Below are 22475 nucleotides of genomic sequence, written 5' to 3' on the forward strand. Positions count from 1 at the left end.
ATTATCCACTTTTGGGCCATTTGTATCTAAAAAAAACAGTTTGAGTGTGTCGCTCACTGTTCAGCCGCAAAAATATATATATTCAAAAAAGTCTGGTATACACCAGTAAATTATAACTGTGGTTTTGCTGTTCCACGGTAAAACATCTATATTATCCTGCTTTTGGCATTTTTTGCCGTAAAAAATAAATAGAGTCTCCTGATTGTTCAGACACAAATATATCTGTTGAAATTAGTCTGGTGTAGGCCCGAGAAATACAAGTGTGGCTTTGCAGTTTCACGGTTCAAACCTCTGTATTATCCACTTTTGGGTCATTTGTATCTAAAAAAAACAGTTTGAATGTGTCGCTCACTGTTCAGCCGCAAATATCTCTATTTAAAAAAGTGTGGTATACCCCAGTAAACAATAACTGTGGTTTTGCCATCCCACGGTAAAAAATCTCTATTATTCAGGTTTTGGTAGTTTTTTCCGTAAAGAAAAACAGTAGTGTCCCCTGACTGTTGTGACACAAAAATATATCTGTTGAAAATAGTCTTGTGTAGGCACGACATCCGAGTGTGGTTTCGCAGTTCCACGGGTCAAATCGCTGTACTATCCAGTTTTGGGCCTTTGGTATCTAAAAAAAAGCAGTTTGAGTGTGTCGCTCACTGTTCAGCCGCAAATATCTCTATTTAAAAAAGTATGGTATACCTCAGTAAACAATAACTGTGGTTTTCCTCTTCCACGGTTCTAATCTACTCTTTATTACCCTTTTTCCATTGTTAGTGCAAGTGTAAGCTATTTTACTTCATTTACAATGGGCAAGGCGCGTGGCAAGGGACGTGGAAGTGGACGTTCTGGTGATGGTTCGTGCAGAGGACGGGGCCGTGGCCAAGGTGAAAATGTGCCACAACCAACAGCCACATCTTCTCGCTCCCACTTCTTGACCGAATTACTAGGGAAGCACAGAACAACACCAGTATTGAGAACTGATCAGTGTGAACAGGTTATTAATTGGATAGCAGACAATACTTCCAGTTACCTGGGCACCACCACCTCCGGTCTGTCTTCCACACGGTCAACTCTTAGTAGCCGTGAGTCTCGACCGCATACTCCTCCTCACCCTGATGCTCCTTCCTCCCACCATGCCGAGTGTCGTCAGACAGCAAGTGATCCCACACTTGGACACTCTGAAGAGCTGTTCACTGGTCCATTTTCATATTTGGGCCCCTCGCCTGATACGCTTGAAGTGGTGGAAGAGGAGATCATGTTGCGATGCCCAAATATTTGAACAGCCACGGCCACAGGAAGTCGACGTTGGCAATCTGTCACAAGAGGTGGACGATGACGAGACACAATTGCCAGGAAGTGAGGAGGAGGATCGTGGTGCGCAAGTGGAAGAGGAGGAGGTGGTGGATGATCTAGTAACTGACCCAACGTGGAAGGAGGACATGCAGAGTGAGGCCAGCAGCACACAGGGGGAGGGAGGCAGAGTACCCCAACAGGCAGGAAGAAGCTGTGTGGTGGCTGCAGACAGAAGGCCGGCAACCGTTCCCCGTAACACCAACACGAGGGACGTTGCCAGTACAAGCGGTAGGTCTTCCAGAGTCTGGAATTTTTTTAAAGACTCTGCTGATAACCCCAAAAAGGCCATATGTTCCACCTGCCATGCCAGCATCAGCAGGGGTGACAAAACTACCAGCCTGACCACCACCAGCATGATCAGGCACATGGCAGCAAAGCACCCGACTTTGTGGGGCGAAACCCAGGGTCCACGACCAGTGTCAGCGGGTGTCACCACTGCTTCTTCCACTGTTGTGCATGCAATAGAACCCCCTGTTGTGTGTGCAAGGCAATCCCCTGTCCATACTGCATGTAAAGATGCCCCCTCCTCTCGGTCTTCACTTGTTAGGGCAGTTTCTCAAGAAACAGCATCAACGTCCACGTCCACGTCCCACCGCAGCGTTCAATTGTCCATATCCCCAGACCTTTGAACGAAAGCGTAAATTCGCAGCTAACGCCCCACAGGCCACAGTCCTAAATTCGCACATTTCACGACTGCTTGCATTGGAAATGCTGCCTTTTAGGCTGGTGGAGATGGAATCCTTCCGCAATCTTATGGCGGTGGCCATCCCTCGGTATTCGGTCCCCAGCCGACACTATTTTGCCCGGTGTGCCATCCCCGCACTACACAAGCACGTGTCCCAAAGCATCTGCCGTGCCCTCAACAACGCAGTTACTGGGAGAGTCCACCTGACAACGGACACGTGGACATGTGCTTGTGGCCAGGGACGGTACATCTCTCTGACGGCACACTGGGTAAACATAGTGGAAGCCGGGACCCAGTCGGACCTTGAGACGGAACACATCCTCCCCACACCATGGATTGCAGGCCCTATGTCAGTCAGAGTTACCCCCACAGTGTACAGTTCCTGCGCATACTCCTCCTCCTCCTCATGTTCAGCCTCCATCTCAGATATCACCACATCAGTTACAAACCGGAAGCATTGCAGTACTGCCTCCGCCAAGCGGCAACAGGCTGTGCTGAAACTCATAAGCTTAGGTGATAAACCTCACACTGCTTGTGAGTTGTGGACAGCTGTGAAAGAGCAGGCAGATCTGTGGCTGAGACCGCTGAACCTACATCCCGGCATGGTCGTGTGTGACAATGGCCGTAACCTGGTGGCGGCTCTGAGGTGAGGTGAGATCACACACGTACCATGCCTGGCTCATGTGCTTAACCTCGTGGTTCAGCGGTTTCTTAAATCGTACCCCGAGTTGCCAGATCTGCTCGTGAAAGTACGCCGCCTGTCAGCTCATTTTCGCAAGTCGGCTACAGCTTCCGCCGCCCTTGCTGTGTTGCAGCAGCGTTTGCAGCTTCCGGCACACCGACTGGTGTGTGATGTCCCCACACGTTGGAACTCTACCCTCCACATGTTGCAAAGGATTTGTGAGCAGAAGAGAGCAGTTGTGGAGTACCAGCTGCAACAAGGCCGTCGATATTCAGGTCAGACTCCACACATAAGACCTCAGTAGTGGACCTGGATGTCTGACATATGTACCATCCTGACAAACTTTGAGGAGGCCACCAAGATGGTGAGCGGCGATGACGCCATCATTAGTGTCAGCATCCCACTTGTCTGTCTTTTGCAACGCTCTCTGCAGAGAATTAAAGAGGAGGCATTGCAGCCAGAGTATGATGAGATGGATCAAGAAGCCATAGCGGGCGATTACACACAGCCCAGCCTCATCTCATCCCAACGTGCATTGGGGGACAATGAGGGAGAGGAGGAGGAGGAGGAGGAAGAACAGGAGCTGTTATCATGCATTGTAGATGGTAGTAACTGTCAAAGTGTCATACCGTCGGTTCAGCGTGGGTGGCCTGAGGACGGGGGAGGAGGAAGAGGAGGAGGAGGAGGAGAGCATGGTCAGTCGTCATCTTGGCGAGGACACGGAAATCTTGCCCGTTACCAGTCTGTCACGCATGGTTGACTTTATTTTACTCTGCCTTAACCGTGACCCTCGCGTTGTCAAAATGTTGTGTGACAGTCATTACTAGTTGGTGACACTTGTAGACCCCCAATACAAGGAGAACTTTCACTCTCTTATTCCTGAGGTGGAGAGGTCTACAAAAATGGGGCAATACCAGAAGGCCCTTGCTGCAGAACTCTTAAAAAAATTCCCATCTGAACACGCTAGCGGCAGAGGTCACAGTTCGTTGCCCAACCAAGGCGTACAGGCAAGAGAGATGCAACTCCAATCCAGCAGAGGCAGGAGAACACTGTCAACGTTCTGGGACAGTTTTCTGACACCCGCCCAGCTTACAGGCCCTGAGGCGCTGGGTACTCTCACAAGGAGTGGAAAGTTTCAAAAGATGGTGAGGGAGTACCTTGCCGATCGTACCAGCGTCCTCCGTGATTCCTCTGTGCCTTTTAATTATTGGGTATCCAAGCTGGACACTTAGAATGAACTCGCTCTGTACGCCTTGGAGGTCCTGGCCTGCCCTGCCGCTAGCGTGTTATCGGAGCGTGTTTTTAGTGCCGCTGGGGGAATTATAATTGATAAGCGCACTCGCCTGTCAACTGACATTGCTGACAAGCTGACCCTTATCAAAATGAGCAAGGGCTGGATTGGGCCTGACTTCTCATCACCACTAAATGACAGCAGAGTAACATAAAGTCAAATCCACTGTGTTATTTCGGGAGGTGTATTCCCATGCATCGCTTCACACCCACACATGGGTATACGCTTCCTCATTTCAGCTGTTTTTTGCTCTTCTCCTTATCCTCAGCCTCCACGACCACTATACCACCAGGGTGACCGTGGTCCATGTTGCCAGCATTGCAAGTTCCTCTGTCCTAATTTTTGGCATCTTTTGCTTGGAAGGCATAGGCAAAGACTATGGGAGACCCACTCCCCAATAATGGGAATAATGTTTTTAATATGCTGTACTGCATGGCTCTTGTAAGGGACATTGCAAGTTCCCCCTTCCTAATTTTTGGCAGCTTTTGCTTGGAAGGCATAGACAAAGACTATGGGAGACCCACTCCCCAATAATGGGAATAATGTTTTTAATATGCTGTACTGCATGGCTCTTGTAAGGGGCATTAAAATTGTCTTGTTAAGCTACTGTGACCTCCACGTCTCTTCCAAGGGTCGTTAATATTGTCTTTTTCTTCCACTGCGACCTCCACCACTCTTCCAAGGGGCATTAAAAGCATCTTGTTAAGCTACTGTGACCTCCACGTCTCTTCCACAGGGCGTTGATATTGTCTTTTTATTCCACTGCGACCTCCACCACTCTTCCAAGGGGCATTAAAACCGTCTTGTTAAGCTACTGCGACCTCCACATCTCTTCCAAGGGGCATTAAAACTGTCTTGTTAAACCACTCTGAACTCCACGTCTCTTCTAAGGGGCATTAAAACCGTCTTGTTAAACCACTCTGAACTCCACAGCTCTTCCAAGGGGCATTGACATGTTGTTTTTAATTACCTCTAACCTCCACGACTCTTGCAACTGGCTTTGCATTTCCTCCTAATTTTTGGCAGCTTTTGCTTTTCAATGCATAGGCGAACACTAAGGGAGACCAACTTCCCAATAATGGGTAGAAGGTTTTTAATATGCTGTAATCCACGTCTGTTTCAAGGGGCATTGCAGTGCCTAATAATTTTTGGATAGCCTTCCATTCCCTGCTTAGGCCAACAGTGTACAGGAGACGCAGTTGCTATAAATGGAAAAAACGGTTTAGTTAAGGCCCTCTGACCTCCATGTCACTTCCAAGGGGCATTGGAGTGCCTCGAAATTTTTGGTAGGCATTGCATTCACTGTATGCCTTATAACTGTGTAGCTGAACCGCTCCTTTTGGTACAGAAACATATCCTACAAGACATGTGTGGTTGGCTGGCCTGATATTGATGTGAATGGTCCCTGTTCCTCCTGCTCTCTCTCCTTTGCCACCACCTCATCCATCATTCATCACCTGAAGCTTTGTTTTAACGGGAGTCATAGAACTGGGATAGTAGCAGGAAAACATCCAGCAATCCTCGAAGGAGGTAGAAAATGCGTCAAAACGCTGACAACCTCAGGCCTAGCTGCTACTACATACATGCGCTTGCATTCCAAGGAACAGAAAGCTAATGAGGTGGATGGCCTCATGATCATGAATAATTTACTCGGTGTGTAGGAGGCCGACCACTGCTGCTGTCTACCTTCTGAACTTTGTGTTGAAGCCTGATTGACCCAGGACCCGCAATCCTCTATGTCTGGAGGACGTGTCGCATCCCAGTGTCCAACTGTGTCCCGGCTTCCACAATATTAACCCAGTGTGAAGGCGTCAGTGAGATGGACCATTCCTGGCCACATTCACTTGTCCACGTGTTTGTGGTTTGGCTGTCCTTCCCACTAAATGCACTGGGGAGGGCACAGGTAATGTTTTGGTATGCGCGCTTGTGTATAAGGCGCACCGGGACAAATAGGGGCGGCTGGGGACCATTTATGGACACCCGGCCACCCCCACGCAGCTGGGGACGGTGTGTGGGCACCCGGCCGCGGGGCGGCTGGGGACTGAGTATTGATACCCGGCCGCCCCCTGGCGGCTGGGGACCAAGCGTGTACACCCGGCCGCCGGGCGGCTGGGGACTGAGTATGAATACCAGGCTACCGACCCAGCCATGACGTGGTGGCCAGATTCCACCTCCACATGCCTAAAAGGCCCAATTTCAAGTGCAAGCAAGCTAGCAGTATGGTATTGCAGCCTGGGGGTGGGTGGGTGGCAGGCTGCATACTTGCGCTTGTATTGCAAGTTATGGGGGAGGTACAATTGAACACTGCCATGGGACAAGGACTTGCACGGGGATAGTTGCAAGTCTGCATCTTTTGATGCGGCAAGGATCACTTCTGATGGGCACACTTTTAGGCAGTGACCTGGGGGTCAGAGATGCTTCCAGGGGTCTTCCCCATGCTGCTCCCATGTCTTTTTAGCACTGTATGCATGTGTCACACAGCACATGGCCAGATAAGGTTGTAAAATGTTAAAATGACATTTCCCAGTGAATGCATTTGTCACGGTTGAAAGCAATACAAACGTGCAAAAACGCATAATAAATGCTACTTGTGAACATAGCCAAAGGTGTGGAGGAGTATTTTTGTTTTTGGTTATTTATTTTACCTTATACACAAGTCTTTGCCCTGGAAAGGATGTTCCTTAACCCCTTTCCGACCTGGTCAGTAATAGTACGCACCAGGTCGGGAAGGCCGGTTCAGCGAGGGCTCCGGCGGTGAGCCCGCACTGAAGCGAGCACATGTCAGCTGATTATTGGATTCGCAATCCACCCGCGGCTGTTAACATGTTAAATCTCTGACAGTGGCATTTAACTCGCGCTTCCGGGAGTCCTAAGCCCCGCCCATCAGTGACCCCGTCACGTGATCGCGGGTCACCAATGGGTGGGCATGACAACTCAGGGTCTGCAGCAGACGCCTGTGGTTGTCATGTCTCAATTGCTATGAGCGCCACCTAGTGGTCAGCGCTCATAGCAAGTGAGCATTTCTCCTGCATACAAGCGATCTGCTCATCGCTTGTATGCAGTAGAAGCAATCAGACAACTGCTGCTTCTAGTCTCCTCTGGAGACTATAGAAGCAAGCAGAAAGTGTAAAAAAAAAGTTTTAAAAAAATAAAAAAAACTAAAAAATATATAAAAGTTTGTCACCCCCCTTTCGCCCCATTCAAAATAAAATATATATATATATATATAAAAAAATCCACATACACATATTTGGTATCGTCGCGTTCAGAATCGCCCAATCTATCAATATGAAAGAAGAATTAATACAATCAGTAAACGGCGTAACGAGAAAAAAATTTTAAACGCCAGAATTAAGTTTTTTTGGTCGCTACAACTTTGCAATAAAATGCAATAACGGGCGATCAAAACATCGGATCTACCCCAAAATGGTATCAATAAAAACGTCAGCCCGGCACGCAAAAAATAAGCCCTCACCTGGCCCCAGATCACGAAAAATGGAGAAGCTAAGGGTCTCGGAAAATGGCGTCATTTTTTGTGTTTTTTTTAGCAAGCTTTGGATTTTTTTTTCACCACTTAAATAAAAAAGAACCTATACATGTTTGGTGTCTATGAACTCGTAATGACCTGGAAAATAATGATGACAGGTCAGTTTTAGCAATCTGTGAACGTGATAAAAAAAAAGGACCCAAAAAACAACTGTGGAATTGCATTTTTTTCGCAGTTTCACTGCACTTGGAACTTTTTTCCCATTTTCCAGCACACGATATGGTAAAACCAGTGATGGTGTTTAAAAGTACAACTCGTCCCGCAAAAAATAAGCCCTCACATGGCCATATTGAACGAAAATTAAAAAAGTTCTGGCTCTGGGAAGAAGGGGAGCAAAAAAGGAAAACACAAAAACAGAAAGACCAATGGTCATTAAGGGGTTAACATATTTCACAGGAAAGCACTTTCACTTTCGTTTTTGAACATTTTATTGTGAGCCTGTAAAAGTGGCTTAATACCTCTGACCACGTTGTTGACAGCAGTGACCTGGGGGTCAGAAATTCTTCCAGGGGCGATCCCCATGCTGTCCCCATGTCATTTGAGCACTGTCATTATCGTTTTGGGCACTTTTTAGGCTTTCTACAGACTGCCGGGGGTGCCGCCGCAAAAATGTTCGGGTCTCCCATAGACTAACATTGGGCTCGTTGCTCGGGTCGAGCACCCGAGTATCACAGTGAGCTCGGCCCGAGCTTCGAGCACCTGAGCATTTTAGTGCTCGCTCAACACTATTCAGTAGTGAATGATGTGTGTGCATGCTCACAGTGAAAGTGGGGGTTTAAAGTGCCGTCAGTTGCCAAAATGCGGCTGCAGGCCCGAGCACTGCGGTCCCTGGGAATCTGCCTAGGGACTGCAGAATAGGTCATCGTGGAATGGAGGTTCCTCACCCCAGGTTTAGGGACATAAAATTTCAAAGTTTGCTAAATTTTCAAATTTTTTGTCAAATTTTTAATATGTTCATTAATAAAAGCAGATCATATTGACCAAAATTTACCACTAACATGAAGTACAATCAAGGTGCTAAAATGAAATGTGAAAAGAAGTATAAGATGCAAGTGCTAATGGGACAGCACAAAGATTTTCTCCCTTAGGAACATAAGGCATGAGTCATATTAATCCCTGAAAAGTATGTATAGAAAAACACACAGCAATGATTCAGAGCAATGTCACTTACATTTATAGCCGTGTTGATCTGTGTCTGGGCTAGCACCCCGGACGACGACGTTTTGTCTTAACTTTATCAACAGGGCCCCTGTTGATAAAGCCCAGACACATATAGATCAACACCGCTATAAATTTCAATATAGCACGGTGATTACTTAAAATCTCCTGGAAATATATTCATTCTTGTATGACATTTGTCTACTTATCCTTGCATCATAAACCTGAGAGGTTTTTCATATATTGAATATCGGGTGACTTTTTGAAGAAACACCGGTCACTTTGCACTTTATATAAATCGATTTATACATCTATGTCATAAGCTTATTGAATATGCAGTGATCTATATGTAACACCCCTTTTGGGCTACCACGGTACGCTGGGTGTTATGGGGGGGTTCTCACCTCTCTAGCGCGCAGTGCCTCCACCCGAATCTTGATTGGAGCTCTCAATGGGACTGCAGAAGGACTGGTATCTTCTGCCAGGGGCTGATTCGAGAAGCCCCTGCCACAGCTCAGTACACACTCATCCGAGACAGGAGTAAAACGGTTTAACAGGTTTATTGCTATGCAGCAGAAATGAGGTGGATTTAGAGAATTAACATACAATACAGGTAACGGTGCTCTATAAAGATCATATACACATCACAACCTAATTCTTCCCCGACCCTGCAAATATAACTTAGCAGGGTTTCCCTTTTCTACGTATTAACTCAGTCCAATCGTTGGGGCCCAGTTGCCGCGGATGTTGGCGTGCAAATTCATAACCGTTGGTGCACTTAGATGAACATTAACGTAAAAGTCGGGGGAGTAGTGTACTCACTGTAACTGGCGCTGGTAGAACCACAAGTCTCAAAAGGGCACTCACTGTGCGTCTCAACCGGTCGTATGTTTCCCTGGACACCAGCTGGGGGCGGCAGGATTCAGGCCTTTATACGGTGGGAGTGCCGGCAGAACCCTTCGAATCCTTGATGTCACTTGCTTCAAGGGGTGACAGGGCTGCGCTCTCTCCAGCGGCGCGGGTATATCAGAGGGGACGGCAGCGCTCCGCAGCGTAGAGAGATACAAGTCCACAGCGCTCCGTCTTTCACAACAATAAGCTGCCACACTTCCTTTCCTCTCTAGTTTTACTTTCACTTTCTCTCCAGCTCCCTCCCCCAAGTCCCTCCTCCCTCCTATCTTACCAGGCTGTGTCATCTGACTGAAACAAGGGTCCATGGGAATTGCAGTCCACTGCAGCTCAGGAAAAGAACGATTAATGTCTGTAGGTCCCTGTTTAACAGCAGCTGCAAAGCTCTTCTTAGTGTCTGTAAGTCCCAGTATACCAGTAGCTGCTCTGACAGTTCCATGTGCAGGTGTTACATATAGAAAATTTGGAAGCATTGAAATGTGATTCTGATGTGCCTGCTTGCTACATATCTGAGAAACTCAAGCGCTTGATTTTTTACTTGGTCTTAAATGTTGAAAATATTATTAAAAAGTATATTTTAAACATACTGGTGTCAATATCTTCATGTACAGGGACTATTGTCTTTGAAATATAGAATTCATATTCCGCCCAACTAAAACATCTGTCATGTCCAAGGTTTTGTGAAAGAGCAGTTAGGCTTAATAATCAGTTTTTTTTGTTTTTATGAATTTTTTAATAAAAAATACAAAGAATACAACATAGTCACAATCTAGAAGATGAGTGCAACACAATGGAAAGGGATGTGACATCCATGGAACTAAGCCCAGGTGGTTTTTCAAGTTAAAGGGCTTTTCTGGTCATCACTTATCCATAGGTGATAAATTGCTGATCAAAGGGGTCTAAAAAGCTCTAATTAGCCAAATGGGGAACTTGTATGCCTGTAAGAATGGAGCAGCAGTGCTCATATATGACTTGCACTCTAAAGCCACCTTTCCCCTGGTTAATAGAGCATGAAGGATGACATATGAAAGATCAGAACCAAGTCTCAGTTCTTCCTTGACTGGTTGAAAGAGCCAATTAGAGTCTTATGTTCAGCCAATCAAAATACAAGGAAGAGAACTTTGTGCTGTTGATGGTCTCAATTAATCCCCCAAGGCCTCTAACAAGGTCAGCTTGATTTCAGCATTCATTGGCATGTGAGGACCTCCTACTACTTACTCTTCAGGCACCCTTAAAAAAGAAAGAACGCCAACATATCCTAAAGCACTGGCTAAATAGTGGAGTTTAGACAGCTTTTAGTAGCTTTTTTTTACTAAAGCTTTTAGTAATGTCGTTATCTAGAGAAGATTGTGAAATAATTTTCATCTGGTATTGGAGCAGAATTATATTGCAGACAATGAGAAGAAGGTTCTGTATAATGTAGGCGAGAGGTGTAAGAAGGAGAAAGAAACTGATGACGGAAGACGAGAAAACATACGTATAAAGAACATGTCTGTTTGTCGTTCTGTTCGAATCTTCCTTTATTCCATTTAATAGGGGGGCACTCATTTATTTTTCAAATACTATAAAAAAAACTATCTTCTTCCCAATAGAATTTAAAAATTAGGATCCATGCAATGCCGTTGACTTCTATTTTGAGAATTTAAAATTGAATTTTAACATTAGATCCTATCAATGTCTAACTTAAAAATATTGATCCATATTGAATGCAAATGTGGAATTCCCTAAATATGGATCCATAGTTTATACTTAATTAACTTTATGGAAAATATTCACATTCGGTCAGAAAGATGGCTCATAAAACAGTGATATGGATTATGGAACTTTATCGTTCTTATAGAAGTTGAAATCTAAAATATATACTATTAGGGGAAAAATACTGACTTTGGTTTTCGAAAGCTAAGAACTACATTCAGCAAAAAAAATCACTGACCTGGTCTAAAGTATTTGACCATCTTTATTTGCAGCTCAATTTTCCTTCCCTAATTATAAAATTTGGAACTCTGCAACTGAAATAAGTAAAAAAAGTTTTGCATATATTATTTGTTTCTACAGTCCTCTAATGAGAGAGGATTCACTTTAATTTAGCTGTGATTGTGATTACCAGGATTTCAGGCATATTAGCTACTAAGCTGCCCAGCAGTCATTAGGATCCCACCCTAAAACATGCCCTAAATTGCCTGTCTGCTAGAATGGAGTGCCATGTCACGTTTCATAATGGATTCCCCTTAATAGCGATTTAATATGTGCAGTGAAGTTGATGGCCAAAATTATGATGGGGTCGTCCAGGGCAAAAATGTTATCAACTGTTCATGGATAGGTGATAACTTACTGGTTTCTAGGAGTCCAACCGTTGGGACCCTCAGCAGTCGGCAGCATGGGGGATCTTTTTTTTTAATCCCGAAAAGGCACATTTATTCCTTTTAGAATGAAGTGGGTCGGATGTCTGACAGCCACTCCCTTCGTTCTCTATGAATATACTGGAAAAAGCCAAGCGCAGCTCTCAGCTGTCCCATACAGAATGGAGCAGCAGCCAAGCTTGGGTATTGCCATTCCCATTATAAAAGGATACGATGGCGCCATTCTGCTTACTGGTGTAGGTCACAATGTTTGGATCCTCACCGTTCAATAAGTTATCACTTTTACTGGAGACCCACGTCTGAAAATGTTGGACACTTTCCAAGTATATTTACAAATTCATACAATAAAGTTATCAATAAAATATAATAATGTACTTTGGTCTAAAATATGGCCACATTAGTAAAATCGCCTTTTCTTCAATTGATTGATTACTGAGTTTTTCACATCATTGTTCCTTATGCTATATATTAAAGGGTTCAACATCGGCGTTACTGTTGTATATAGAATGGGCACTACTTTGTCTGTTTCAATAGAATATTGAGTACATTTTTTTGAATGTGGTCTTAGATACATGGACATGATAGTGACAAAGTAGAGGGTGACAACAGTGAGGTGAGTGGCGCAGGTGGAGAAGGATTTCTGCCTCCCATGTGATGAAATAATTTTCAGAATCTTGGAGATGATATGGAAATATGAGATCAGAATCAGGAAGAAGGAACTCCCGGCGATAATTCCTCCTGTGATATATATAGATAACTCATTGAAAAAGGTGTCTCCACAAGACATTTGTATAAAGGCCGGTAATTCGCAAAAGTAATGGTTGGTTTCAACATATTTGCAGAATGGGAGTTGGAACGTTAGAGAAATCTGTATAAAAGAGTTGATGAATCCGACACTCCATGACAATGCAGCTAAGTAAAAACACATTGTCCTGGTCATTATGGTAGTATAATGCAATGGTCTACAAATTGCGGCAAATCTGTCATAGGCCATGGAGGCAAGTATTATACTTTCTGCAGCACCCAAACCTAAGGAGAAGTACATCTGTGCTGCACAACCAAATAAAGAAATGCTTTTGTCTTTGGCTAAGGTGTTCATTAAGATTACAGGAACAATGGAGGTGGAGAAGCAGATGTCAATGAAAGAAAGGTTAGTTAGAAAGAAGAACATGGGACTCTGTAGAGTTGGATTGGTCCTCACCACAATGATCAGTAGAAGGTTTCCTGATATTGTCATTAAATACATTATCAAAAAGACAATGAATAAGATAATTTGTAGTTGAGGGTCAGTAGACAACCCAAGTAAGATGAACCTTTGAGATGTGGTTTCGTTCAGTTGTTCCATAACATTTGAGTGATTCCTGCTATACAATGAGAAAATAATTAACCATGAAATAGTTTCCACACTGCTTACAAATATACAGCATTTGGTCAAATAATTAAAAATCACCACCCACTCGCACTATACAATTGCTAGAAGAAATGCAGCTGCTGGTAGTAGAGCAGGTTTCGTGTGATCACCTGCCTGTGGGAATAAATGTAGTGAATGGAATATATACTACCGCGCTCGCAAACGTCAAAAATAAGTGTCTGAGAGAATCTAGAACACCAGGGTAAACATATGTCAGGTGAAATCCGGCTAATGCCATAATAGACCTACCTACAATAGTGTCAATAATAAAATGGAAAAAGGATCCCTGCACCTGCAATACCCTATTGTGCTGCTATAGTGATCACAGAGACAACTGATAAAACCATCCAAATAAACACTACATATGAACCAATGCAGTGGATAGCACAATGGTTAAAGTACCTGTGTAGCTTGCATTGTCCTCCTATATTGTGCTAGGTCCTGGAATCCCCGTATAATGCCTGGCAGTGAAAAAGTTTGTAATGGGAGCGTCCTCCCAAAGATGCCCCTTGCCGTGAATCTTCAGCTGGCGCTCCACCCGCGGCATGCCTCGGCCGGAAGCTACGCTGCTAGCTGATGCCGCACACGGAGGGGGAGTGGTTAGGGTGACGTCACTGCTCAGACAGCCTCTTGTGGCAGCTCTGAGGCTCTCTGAGCAGTTACATCACCCTAACCACTATCCCCCGTGTGTGGCATCAGCTAGTGACGCGCCCCCTGGGCAGTGGGGTACTCGGTGCCGGGATGGTCGTTGCTAGGGGAGATGTCACAGTGGTGGTGACCCGGTCCATGACCCTGGGCGGTCAATAAAAGGGGATTATTTACAGGGGATTTATAGTTTTTGTATTTAAAGTTCGTGACGCCACCTGTGGTATGCGGCTATATGGAGCCACCGCTACGGAACAGGTCCTCTGGAGCTGATGTTAGTGCAGCAGTGTTGGTGTGACTCTCCACAGGTAGAGCTTAGCTCCAGGGCAGTGTAGATGTTATTAGGTGATGCTTGGCCTTGTAGTGCAGGTGTGATGGCGCAGCAGCAGCAACTGACAGAGATAGTTTGGTGCAGTCTTCAGTGTTTACTCACAGTTGTTAAGTTCCTCAGGTTGCAATGTACAGGTTACAGCCTCCCACGTCACGCTGCGTTCGCCAGGCAGGGGTTCAGCAATCCCTCAAGTAATTCAAGAGTGCCTGACGGGACCCCGTTCTATGCTCCTTCCTCGGTCGTCTTCCTGCGCTCTCTCTCGCCCTCCTGCCCTGCGCCTCACAATCAGTGTCCTTTTATGCACACGCCCGGGCTGACTGGCGTGTGTGTGATTTAGTGATTCCACTGTGCCATGAACCGGAGAGTGCCAGGAGGGGCGTAACTAAGTATCAACCCGATCTGACCAAGGTCGCACAACTGCTACGACACCGTGCACCAGGGAGGAATCGAGCAGAGGGACCAGGTGCTACTACAGGCCAGACCCCGGACACGGCTGTTGACCCACACCGGGGAATACAGGAACAGGCAGGTTAGGCTGGCACACAGACAGGTGGGTATTGGCAGGCACGGCTGGCATGCAGACAGGTGGGCACTGGCAGGCACAGCTGGAGTTCAGACAGGAGGATACTGGCAAGTATGGCTGGCGTGCAGACGGGGAGGTACTAGCAGGTTGGAGCACAGGCTGGATAGGGTCCAGTACAGACTGGGATTCAGGAACAGAACAGCAGATGCGGCAGACAAACAGAGCAGAAAGGAACCACCGGAGCGGTGGGCAAGGCGGAGCAGAGAGGAACCGCCGGAGCGGTGGGCAAGGCGGAGCAGAGAGGAACCGCCGGAGTGGTGAGCAAGGCAGAGCAGGCAGGAACCGCCGGAGCAGTGAGCAAGGCAGAGCAGGCAGGAACCGCCGAAGCGGTGAGCAAGGCAGAGCAGGCAGGAACCGCCGGTGCGGTGAGCAAGGCAGAGCAGGCAGGAACCGCCGGAGCGGTGAGCAAGTCAGAGCAGGCAGGAACCGCCGGAGTGGTGTGCAAGGCAGAGCAGGCAGGAACTGCCGGAGTGGTGAGCAAGGCAGAGCAGAGAGAAACCGCCGGAGTGGTGAATAAGGCAGAGCAAAGATAAACCGCCGGAGCGGTGAGCAAAGGCAGGGCAGAGGGGACAGGGCTCTGTTCACACGGAACAGACTGGAAGGGAAAGGCAGAACCAAATACACACAGGATACTTGCAATGAAGTAGCGAGTGGACTCTATACTCACAAACGGAAGTACAGCGACAACGAGTAGGAGTTAGGTGCAGGTTCAGACTCTGCAGAAAAAGGGAAGGTACGGACATGAGAAAGACAGGTAACAGGCTAGGAGAGTGTTCAGACAAGAACTGACACTGCAGCGAGATACAGGAGTGGATCTAGGTATGCGGCCCCTAGAAGGCGGGATGAACAGGCTAGGAGCGTGTTCAGACTGGCCTGGAAAAACAGCCTCCAGGAAGGCGGACAGACAGGCAAGAAAACACAGATAACAGATCTAGGTATGCGGCCCCTAGAAGGCGGGATGATCAGGCTAGGGTACAGTTCAGACAGGAACTGTTACTGAAAGAGATACAGGAGCCAGTCTGGGAATACAGTCCCCAGAGTGGCGGAAACAGAGAAGAACAGAACAGGACCTGGCACATTCAGAGTCAAGGAGCACACTGAATGATAGAGTTGCTCAGGCACCAGCTTCCAGGTGAAGCTGGTTTAAATATCCAGTGACAGACAGCAATAGGCTGAGGACGCATTAGGGGTGTGCCCACAGCAGCTACAAGAAACAGAAAGTAACCGGGCCGCCACCCTAAGCAGTCAGAACAGAGACAAACAGACAGCATGAATAGAAGCCAGGCTAGCAGACTGGACTGAAGATCAAGTTTGCAATCTTGCATAGTGAGAGATGGTGCACCATGCAAGCACACCACCAGGTATGTTACATGTCCCAAGCCGGTAGCCTCAGATCTTGGCGGGCGACCTGCAGTCCCCTGGACCCTCTGTGGCCTTCTTTTCGGCGATGTAATTGTGGCTTTTGGCAACTGCACCATAAAAGTACAGAAGCCTCCGGTTCCTAGCTGAGCCTTGTAGTTATCTACTAGTTAAGGGACCCGGTCCCCACTCTGCGGCCTCCGCACTTCCCGCACCACTGGTATCCCTTCTGGTTCCTGGAGCCTTTCTCCTCCGCTCCCCTCTCTCTCTCTCTCTTGGGCCTCTTTCACTAGGCCCGCTCTGGAGCAGAGCTCCTGCAGAGCCTCTGCTCCTTCCACTTCTCCTCCTCTGACTGTCCCTTCAGACTGACTGACACACCCAAGATGGCTTCCCTTTATATACCTTCCTTCACAGTGCTCCCCTGAACTGCTTCCTCCACCCACACCCACCACATGGTTCCCCCTTACTGTGGTTCCCCCCACCCCAGCCAGGTACCAGGGACTGTGCTCTCCCTTAGGAGCAATCTCGCCCTGCCCTTTGAAGTGTGGTGTAATGAATGCAGGTGTTAGGGTCCCGGACAGCACTCTATCCTTACCTGAGAGTGAGATACCGCTCCTCTGGGTGAGATACAATACCTCTGTGGCTACTGAGCCCTCAGGGATGCCACACTAGCAGCGTAGCTTCCGGCCGGGGCACGCCACGGGTCGAGCGCCTGCTGAAGATTCACGGCAAGGGGCATCTTTGGGAGGACGCTCCCATTACAAACTTTTTCACCGCCAGGCATTATACGGGGATTCCAGGACCTAGCACAATATAGGAGGACAAAGCAAACTACACAGGTACTTTAACCATTATGCTATCCACTGCATTGGTTCATATGTAGTGTCTAATTGGATGGTTTTATCAGTTGTCTCTGTGATCCCTATAGCAGCACAATAGGGTATTGCAGGTGCAGGGATCCTTTTTCCATTTTATTATTGACACTATTGTAGGTAGGTCTATTACGGCATTAGCCGGATTACTCCTGACATATGTTTACCCTGGTGTTCTAGATTCTCTCAGACACTTATTTTTGACGTTTGCGAGCGCAGTAGTATATATTCAATATAGCGTTTGGTCTTGTATAAGATAGTCACCAAATCCCTACAAACTAAAGATCACAGGATTTACCCAATGTTAGATGCCTTGATGAACTACCTAGAGATACTCTGGACAGAGAAAACTGATCTAAGGTGAGTATAAAGAAATTATGTCAGCAGAGTACTGCAATCTATCCATTAGAAATAGAGCTATCAATTAAATCTATATAATTCTTCTTTCCTCATACTTTAATATTTTTCACTGCTGTGCTGTCACACACTCTATCTGTACAGTTTCTTCAGTGCTTCATTGTTTTCTCTTCCTGTTTTTCTCTATTCTGCGACGTATCCAGATTCAACACAAAATAGCATTTGCTGGTTCTACTTGAGATTCTTCTATGGCTCTGCAATCTTCTGCAATGTGTAAAATGATGGTGGCTATTTTAGGCCATTCACGTGAAGCAAATCGCATATTGTTTGAATTTGCAAGATTTAGTTAATTCCTAAAAATTCAGCATGAATTCTATTTCTATTGAATCAATTCACTCATTACCACTCAGAAGTCATCTGCGGTCATCATAGATCTATAGCGGTTATCAAATAATGAAAAAATAATAATGGTTTTGCATCTTATTCTGCTAGCCCTGTCAACAATTGATTCTGATCTGCAACCCTAAACAGTCCATAGTTCCTTAAAAATCAATTATCAACATGATTAATGGTTTATTGGGTTCTAATTATAAACTGAGTAATTTTTCAAAATGTATAGTAGGTTAGTAGTAGACATCTTCATAGTAGACCATACAATTAATCCAACACTGATGGAAATCAAGGATAATACACATTCACACCCAGTGATTCAGAGCTGACTTCTCTAATTGGAGTGATTCTTCTTCCTTTTATTTTCCATCTAATCCAGACCATCATGATGACTTCTCCTGCTCTCACAATTCTCTGCAGTGTATAATTCTGATATTTTTGACTTTTCTTATACCAAAGACTAATACAAATACAGTACTTGTAGTTCCACTCACTATTCCCACTAAATATAATATTGGTGCACATTGTGTTCCCGAAAAATAATTATGCTACATACTGTGTGCCCTGAATATACTGGCACATGTTGTTCACTGCTATATACAATTATTTCTGAATATAATAGTGGCACGTGTTGAAAATAATATTTCTACAGAGTACATACCCTGAATACAATAGTGAAATACATTGTACCCCCTTAATATAAAACCACTATGCATTGCGCCCATCAATATAATGGTGCTACAGACACTGTGCTCTTGAAACATAATACTGCTAAACACATTGTACCCCTGAATGTATCAGCATCGTATGAGTGCCCACCTAAAAATAATAGCTCCACAAACTGGGCCTTTAAATAATATTGCAGCACAGCACTATGGCACTGATTCACGGAGACTGACATTTCGTATACCAGTCTTAATGAGGACTGTGCAGGAATAAAACTCGCAAAATTCATTAAGAGACTCGTGCCATTTAATGAATTTGGCTCATCTTATTAGTGTCATGCGCATTTGTGTGCCTCACCTGAAAACATCTCACCAAAGACTGGAGTCACATTTCTGGTGTAATAAATGCCGGCACTATTGATACTATTGCTAAATTTAATGAGTGGGCTTAGCCACCATCTGTCCTACCCCAGCTTTACCTGTTTTGGGGAGCTGCTTGAAACTTGTGTGAAAATACAAAATTTTTTAAAAATGTTGTGCCACTCTTTATGATGCGACTTTTCAAAGTGTTTTATGTAATTGAAAATACTTTGAACCCTCTCTGGTGAACATACTTTGGATCAACCCCTATTTCTACTGAATATACCGTAATAGTTACATATTGTGCCCTGTGATATAAAAGGGTTACACACTGTGCCTTCCAAATCTAGTAGCCCCCGATTCTGAGTTTTGCCACATATTGTCCTCAAAAATCAGTGCCACATGTGCTGTTCCTCAAACATAGCACCATATGAAGTGTCATGTATCTCCTCTCCAAAACAGTGCGCCATATAGTATAATTACACCAAAATCATACTGGGTGTAATCTTTATTTTTTTTCGAAAAAGTTATACTCACTTATCCGTTTCTCTGATGTCATTTAAGACTATTCACGTTGCCTGGCCTCTTTAGGCTTCTGTGTGATGCCATTATTGTGCCAACTGAGTCTTGTCAGGAGTTGCCATGTGATGAAGTAGGGATCTCAGGGAACCGAAGCAACAAGGGCACATTCTCATTCAGCTGTATCAACAACCTATGGATGCAAATACAACTAAAGCTGGGAAAGAAAGGATCATCTGGGTCAAAATCCAAAGTGGGAACAACTGGCTGAATCACAACCCTGGAGAGTGCAATGGAGGCTTCTTCTATTATGAGAACAGTGTAGCCAAAAAGAATATGTGCAAGAAACATCACTGCTACAAAGCCACAAAGATTTCAAAATAAAATTTGGAATACTGATGTTATCAAGCAATTAAAAATGTTCTTAATCCTTCTAAACTTTTTTACATTTTTGCAAGTGATGACAAAATGATTATTAAATTATATTATTATAATTTGGGTTGTTCTAGGTTTCGATACCAATTCTGTGCACTTTTTTTATCTTTTAGTTTTATATGCAATAATTGTTTTGTAATGTGGAAAAAATGTGTTTTGTGTTACTTTTGATTTTTTTATAATTCTAAACATTTTCTTTTTTTTTCTTTTTTTGATCACTTGATCACTGGTATATTGCAGAGTCTACGGTATTTCCTTTGTCTAATCATTTTCATGCTTTGACTATGGCAATGAACAACCGGGATTGAGTCATCTATGATCTTGGCCAACTGTAATATATAGATTATTGTTCATTATTGAACTTATTTTTAGGAAAAATAAATGTCATGTGGATAATAAAAATATAAAAAAAGCAAAATAAAAACATATGTAAATATAGAATTAAAATACATAATGATAAAAATAATCTTTAGTTCAGTTCTACTTACAGCCAATTTTGAAGTAATGCAGAGCAATCTGTGGGGCAACATCTTGTTTTTCTTACAAAATATGAATGGTGAGGTGACCTCCTTATATATTTTACACCACTTGCTTATTAATCCCCTTTGCAATTTTTAAATTTCCCAACTCATTTCTGAAATTGATTTGGAGATTTTTGTGAACAAACATTATCTATTCTCAGCTGATCTCATTTGTAAATTAATATTTAATTTCTATTTTATGTAACATAAAATATTTCTATGAAATTTGATATTATATGCTTGAAATCTTAGAAAAATCAGAAGTTTTGTATATTTTTCTATCCACAGCTAAGTGTAAATCCTTAAGTCCGGAAAAAAATTGCAGTTCCCTATTTTTTACATACTATGTAAAACTAACTTTAAAAAAAAAATTGCATTAAAATATTAGTTACCTCTAATAATAAAAACATATTGTGATATTTTAATATTAGAGGTAAGACATTCCCCTATAGGGCCACCTTGATGTGGTGGGGTAACTTTTACGTTTTTTTGATTAAAATTATGTTAACTAAGCATCCTATATTATTTTCATGCACTACTGTTGTTTATTGATTTTCTGCAGGGTATTTGCTTATTTTGTTTTTATCTTAGGTTTTGTTTGTTTAGTGGCCAATGTGAACAAGCGCCTACACTCTGCATGCACACCGACTTATATTCAAGTTCATCTCTTTAGTTTTTCACTTTTCAAATGCGCCTGATTCATTAAGAATGATTCTTAATTAATGAGGTGCTTCTGACTCCATGATGTCCCCTCATCAAGACTGGTATGAAAATTCTTGCTGAATCTGGATCAATGTCTTCTTCATCCACCTACAATCTGAACAGGTTTGGGTTCTAAGTAGACCATGTCGTGACTAGAGATGAGTGAACCTTTCAAGGTTTGATTCGGTTGTGCTTGATGAAATTCCCGATGTTCGTCGAACAGTACATCGATCATATCCAAATCCCATTTGATTCAATGGGAGGCAAAACCAAACGCATAGACAACACCTTCAAAGAGGCCCAAAAGTTGCCAAAAAATTAGGGAGAGACACCAGGAAAAGTGACATCAATTGACTCACAGTACAAATTTTATAATGGCACAGCAGCAATCAGCCATGGGCCATACATGAGGTATCAGGGTCTGGGCCAGCATTTCCAGCTTTTAATTTTAATTCAAATTAAGACGAGGTGGGTGAGAGATCGGTGTAGGCCTGCTGTGCTGGGAGCCCTGATATTACATGCAACAGCTAAAGCTGCTTTTCTGCTCAACCATGCTCAGGTGGCACAAATATCAGTTTTGTAGACTACTATTGCTAGAAAAATTTAAGGATAGTAATACAGGTGGTTGAATATATGAAAGTGCAAGCCCACCAGTCTGTGAACCCTACTGCTACAGGCAACACGTATGAAAGAGACTCAACTTGGGAGTCTCCACATTTCAAAAAATTATTGTAACACACCACTAAAGTGTCATCAATTACACCAGAGTAGGAATAGTATAATGGAATATTGACACCCCTTCCTCTACATGAAACACACCAGATGAAGACCCAACCAGGAGTCTCCACATTTCCAAAAAAATATTGCCATATAACACTAAAGTGGCATCAAATTCACCAGAGTAGAAATAGTATAATGGGGCACTGACACCCCTTCTCTACAGGAAACACTCTGGATGGAGAACAAACTTGGAGTCTCCACATTTCAAAAAATTATTGCCACATACAACTTAAGTGGCATCAATTTCACCAGGGTGGAAATAGTATAACGGGGCATTGATACCCCTTCCGCTACAGGAAACACACCAGATGGAGATCCAACCAGGATTCTCCACATTTCAAAAAATTATTGCCATACATCATAAAGTGGCATCAATTTCACCAGAGTACAACTAGTATAATAGGGCACTGACATCTCTTCAATTAGAGCCAACCTAGCAAATGGAGACCCAATCAGGAGTCTTCAAATTTCCAAAAATTAGGGGCAGACACCATCAAAGTGGCATAAATTTCACCAGAGTAGAAATAGTATAATGGGGACCCAACCAGCAGTCTTCACATTTCAAAAAA

At 44.3% G+C, this 22475-nt stretch overlaps 1 protein-coding gene across 1 annotated transcript; it reads right to left on the bottom strand.

The window, feature by feature from the left end:
• Positions 1 to 12373: 12373 nt before the first annotated feature.
• On the bottom strand, positions 12374 to 13321 carry LOC141155431 (olfactory receptor-like protein OLF1). The gene has a single exon (XM_073642295.1). The coding sequence runs from the start codon at positions 13319 to 13321 to the stop codon at positions 12374 to 12376; it is 948 nt and encodes a 315-aa protein (XP_073498396.1).
• Between the last annotated feature and the right edge of the window lie 9154 nt (positions 13322 to 22475).

The sequence above is a fragment of the Phyllobates terribilis genome, unplaced genomic scaffold (genome assembly GCF_046119375.1).
Source record: "Phyllobates terribilis strain yellow unplaced genomic scaffold, ASM4611937v1 Scaffold_7__3_contigs__length_470593459, whole genome shotgun sequence".
Classification (NCBI taxonomy): Eukaryota; Metazoa; Chordata; class Amphibia; order Anura; family Dendrobatidae; genus Phyllobates; species Phyllobates terribilis.

Coding starts and splice junctions, on each gene's coding strand:
- LOC141155431 (XM_073642295.1), bottom strand. CDS start 13,321: ATGGAACAACTGAACGAAACCACATCTCAAAGGTTCATCTTACTTGGG.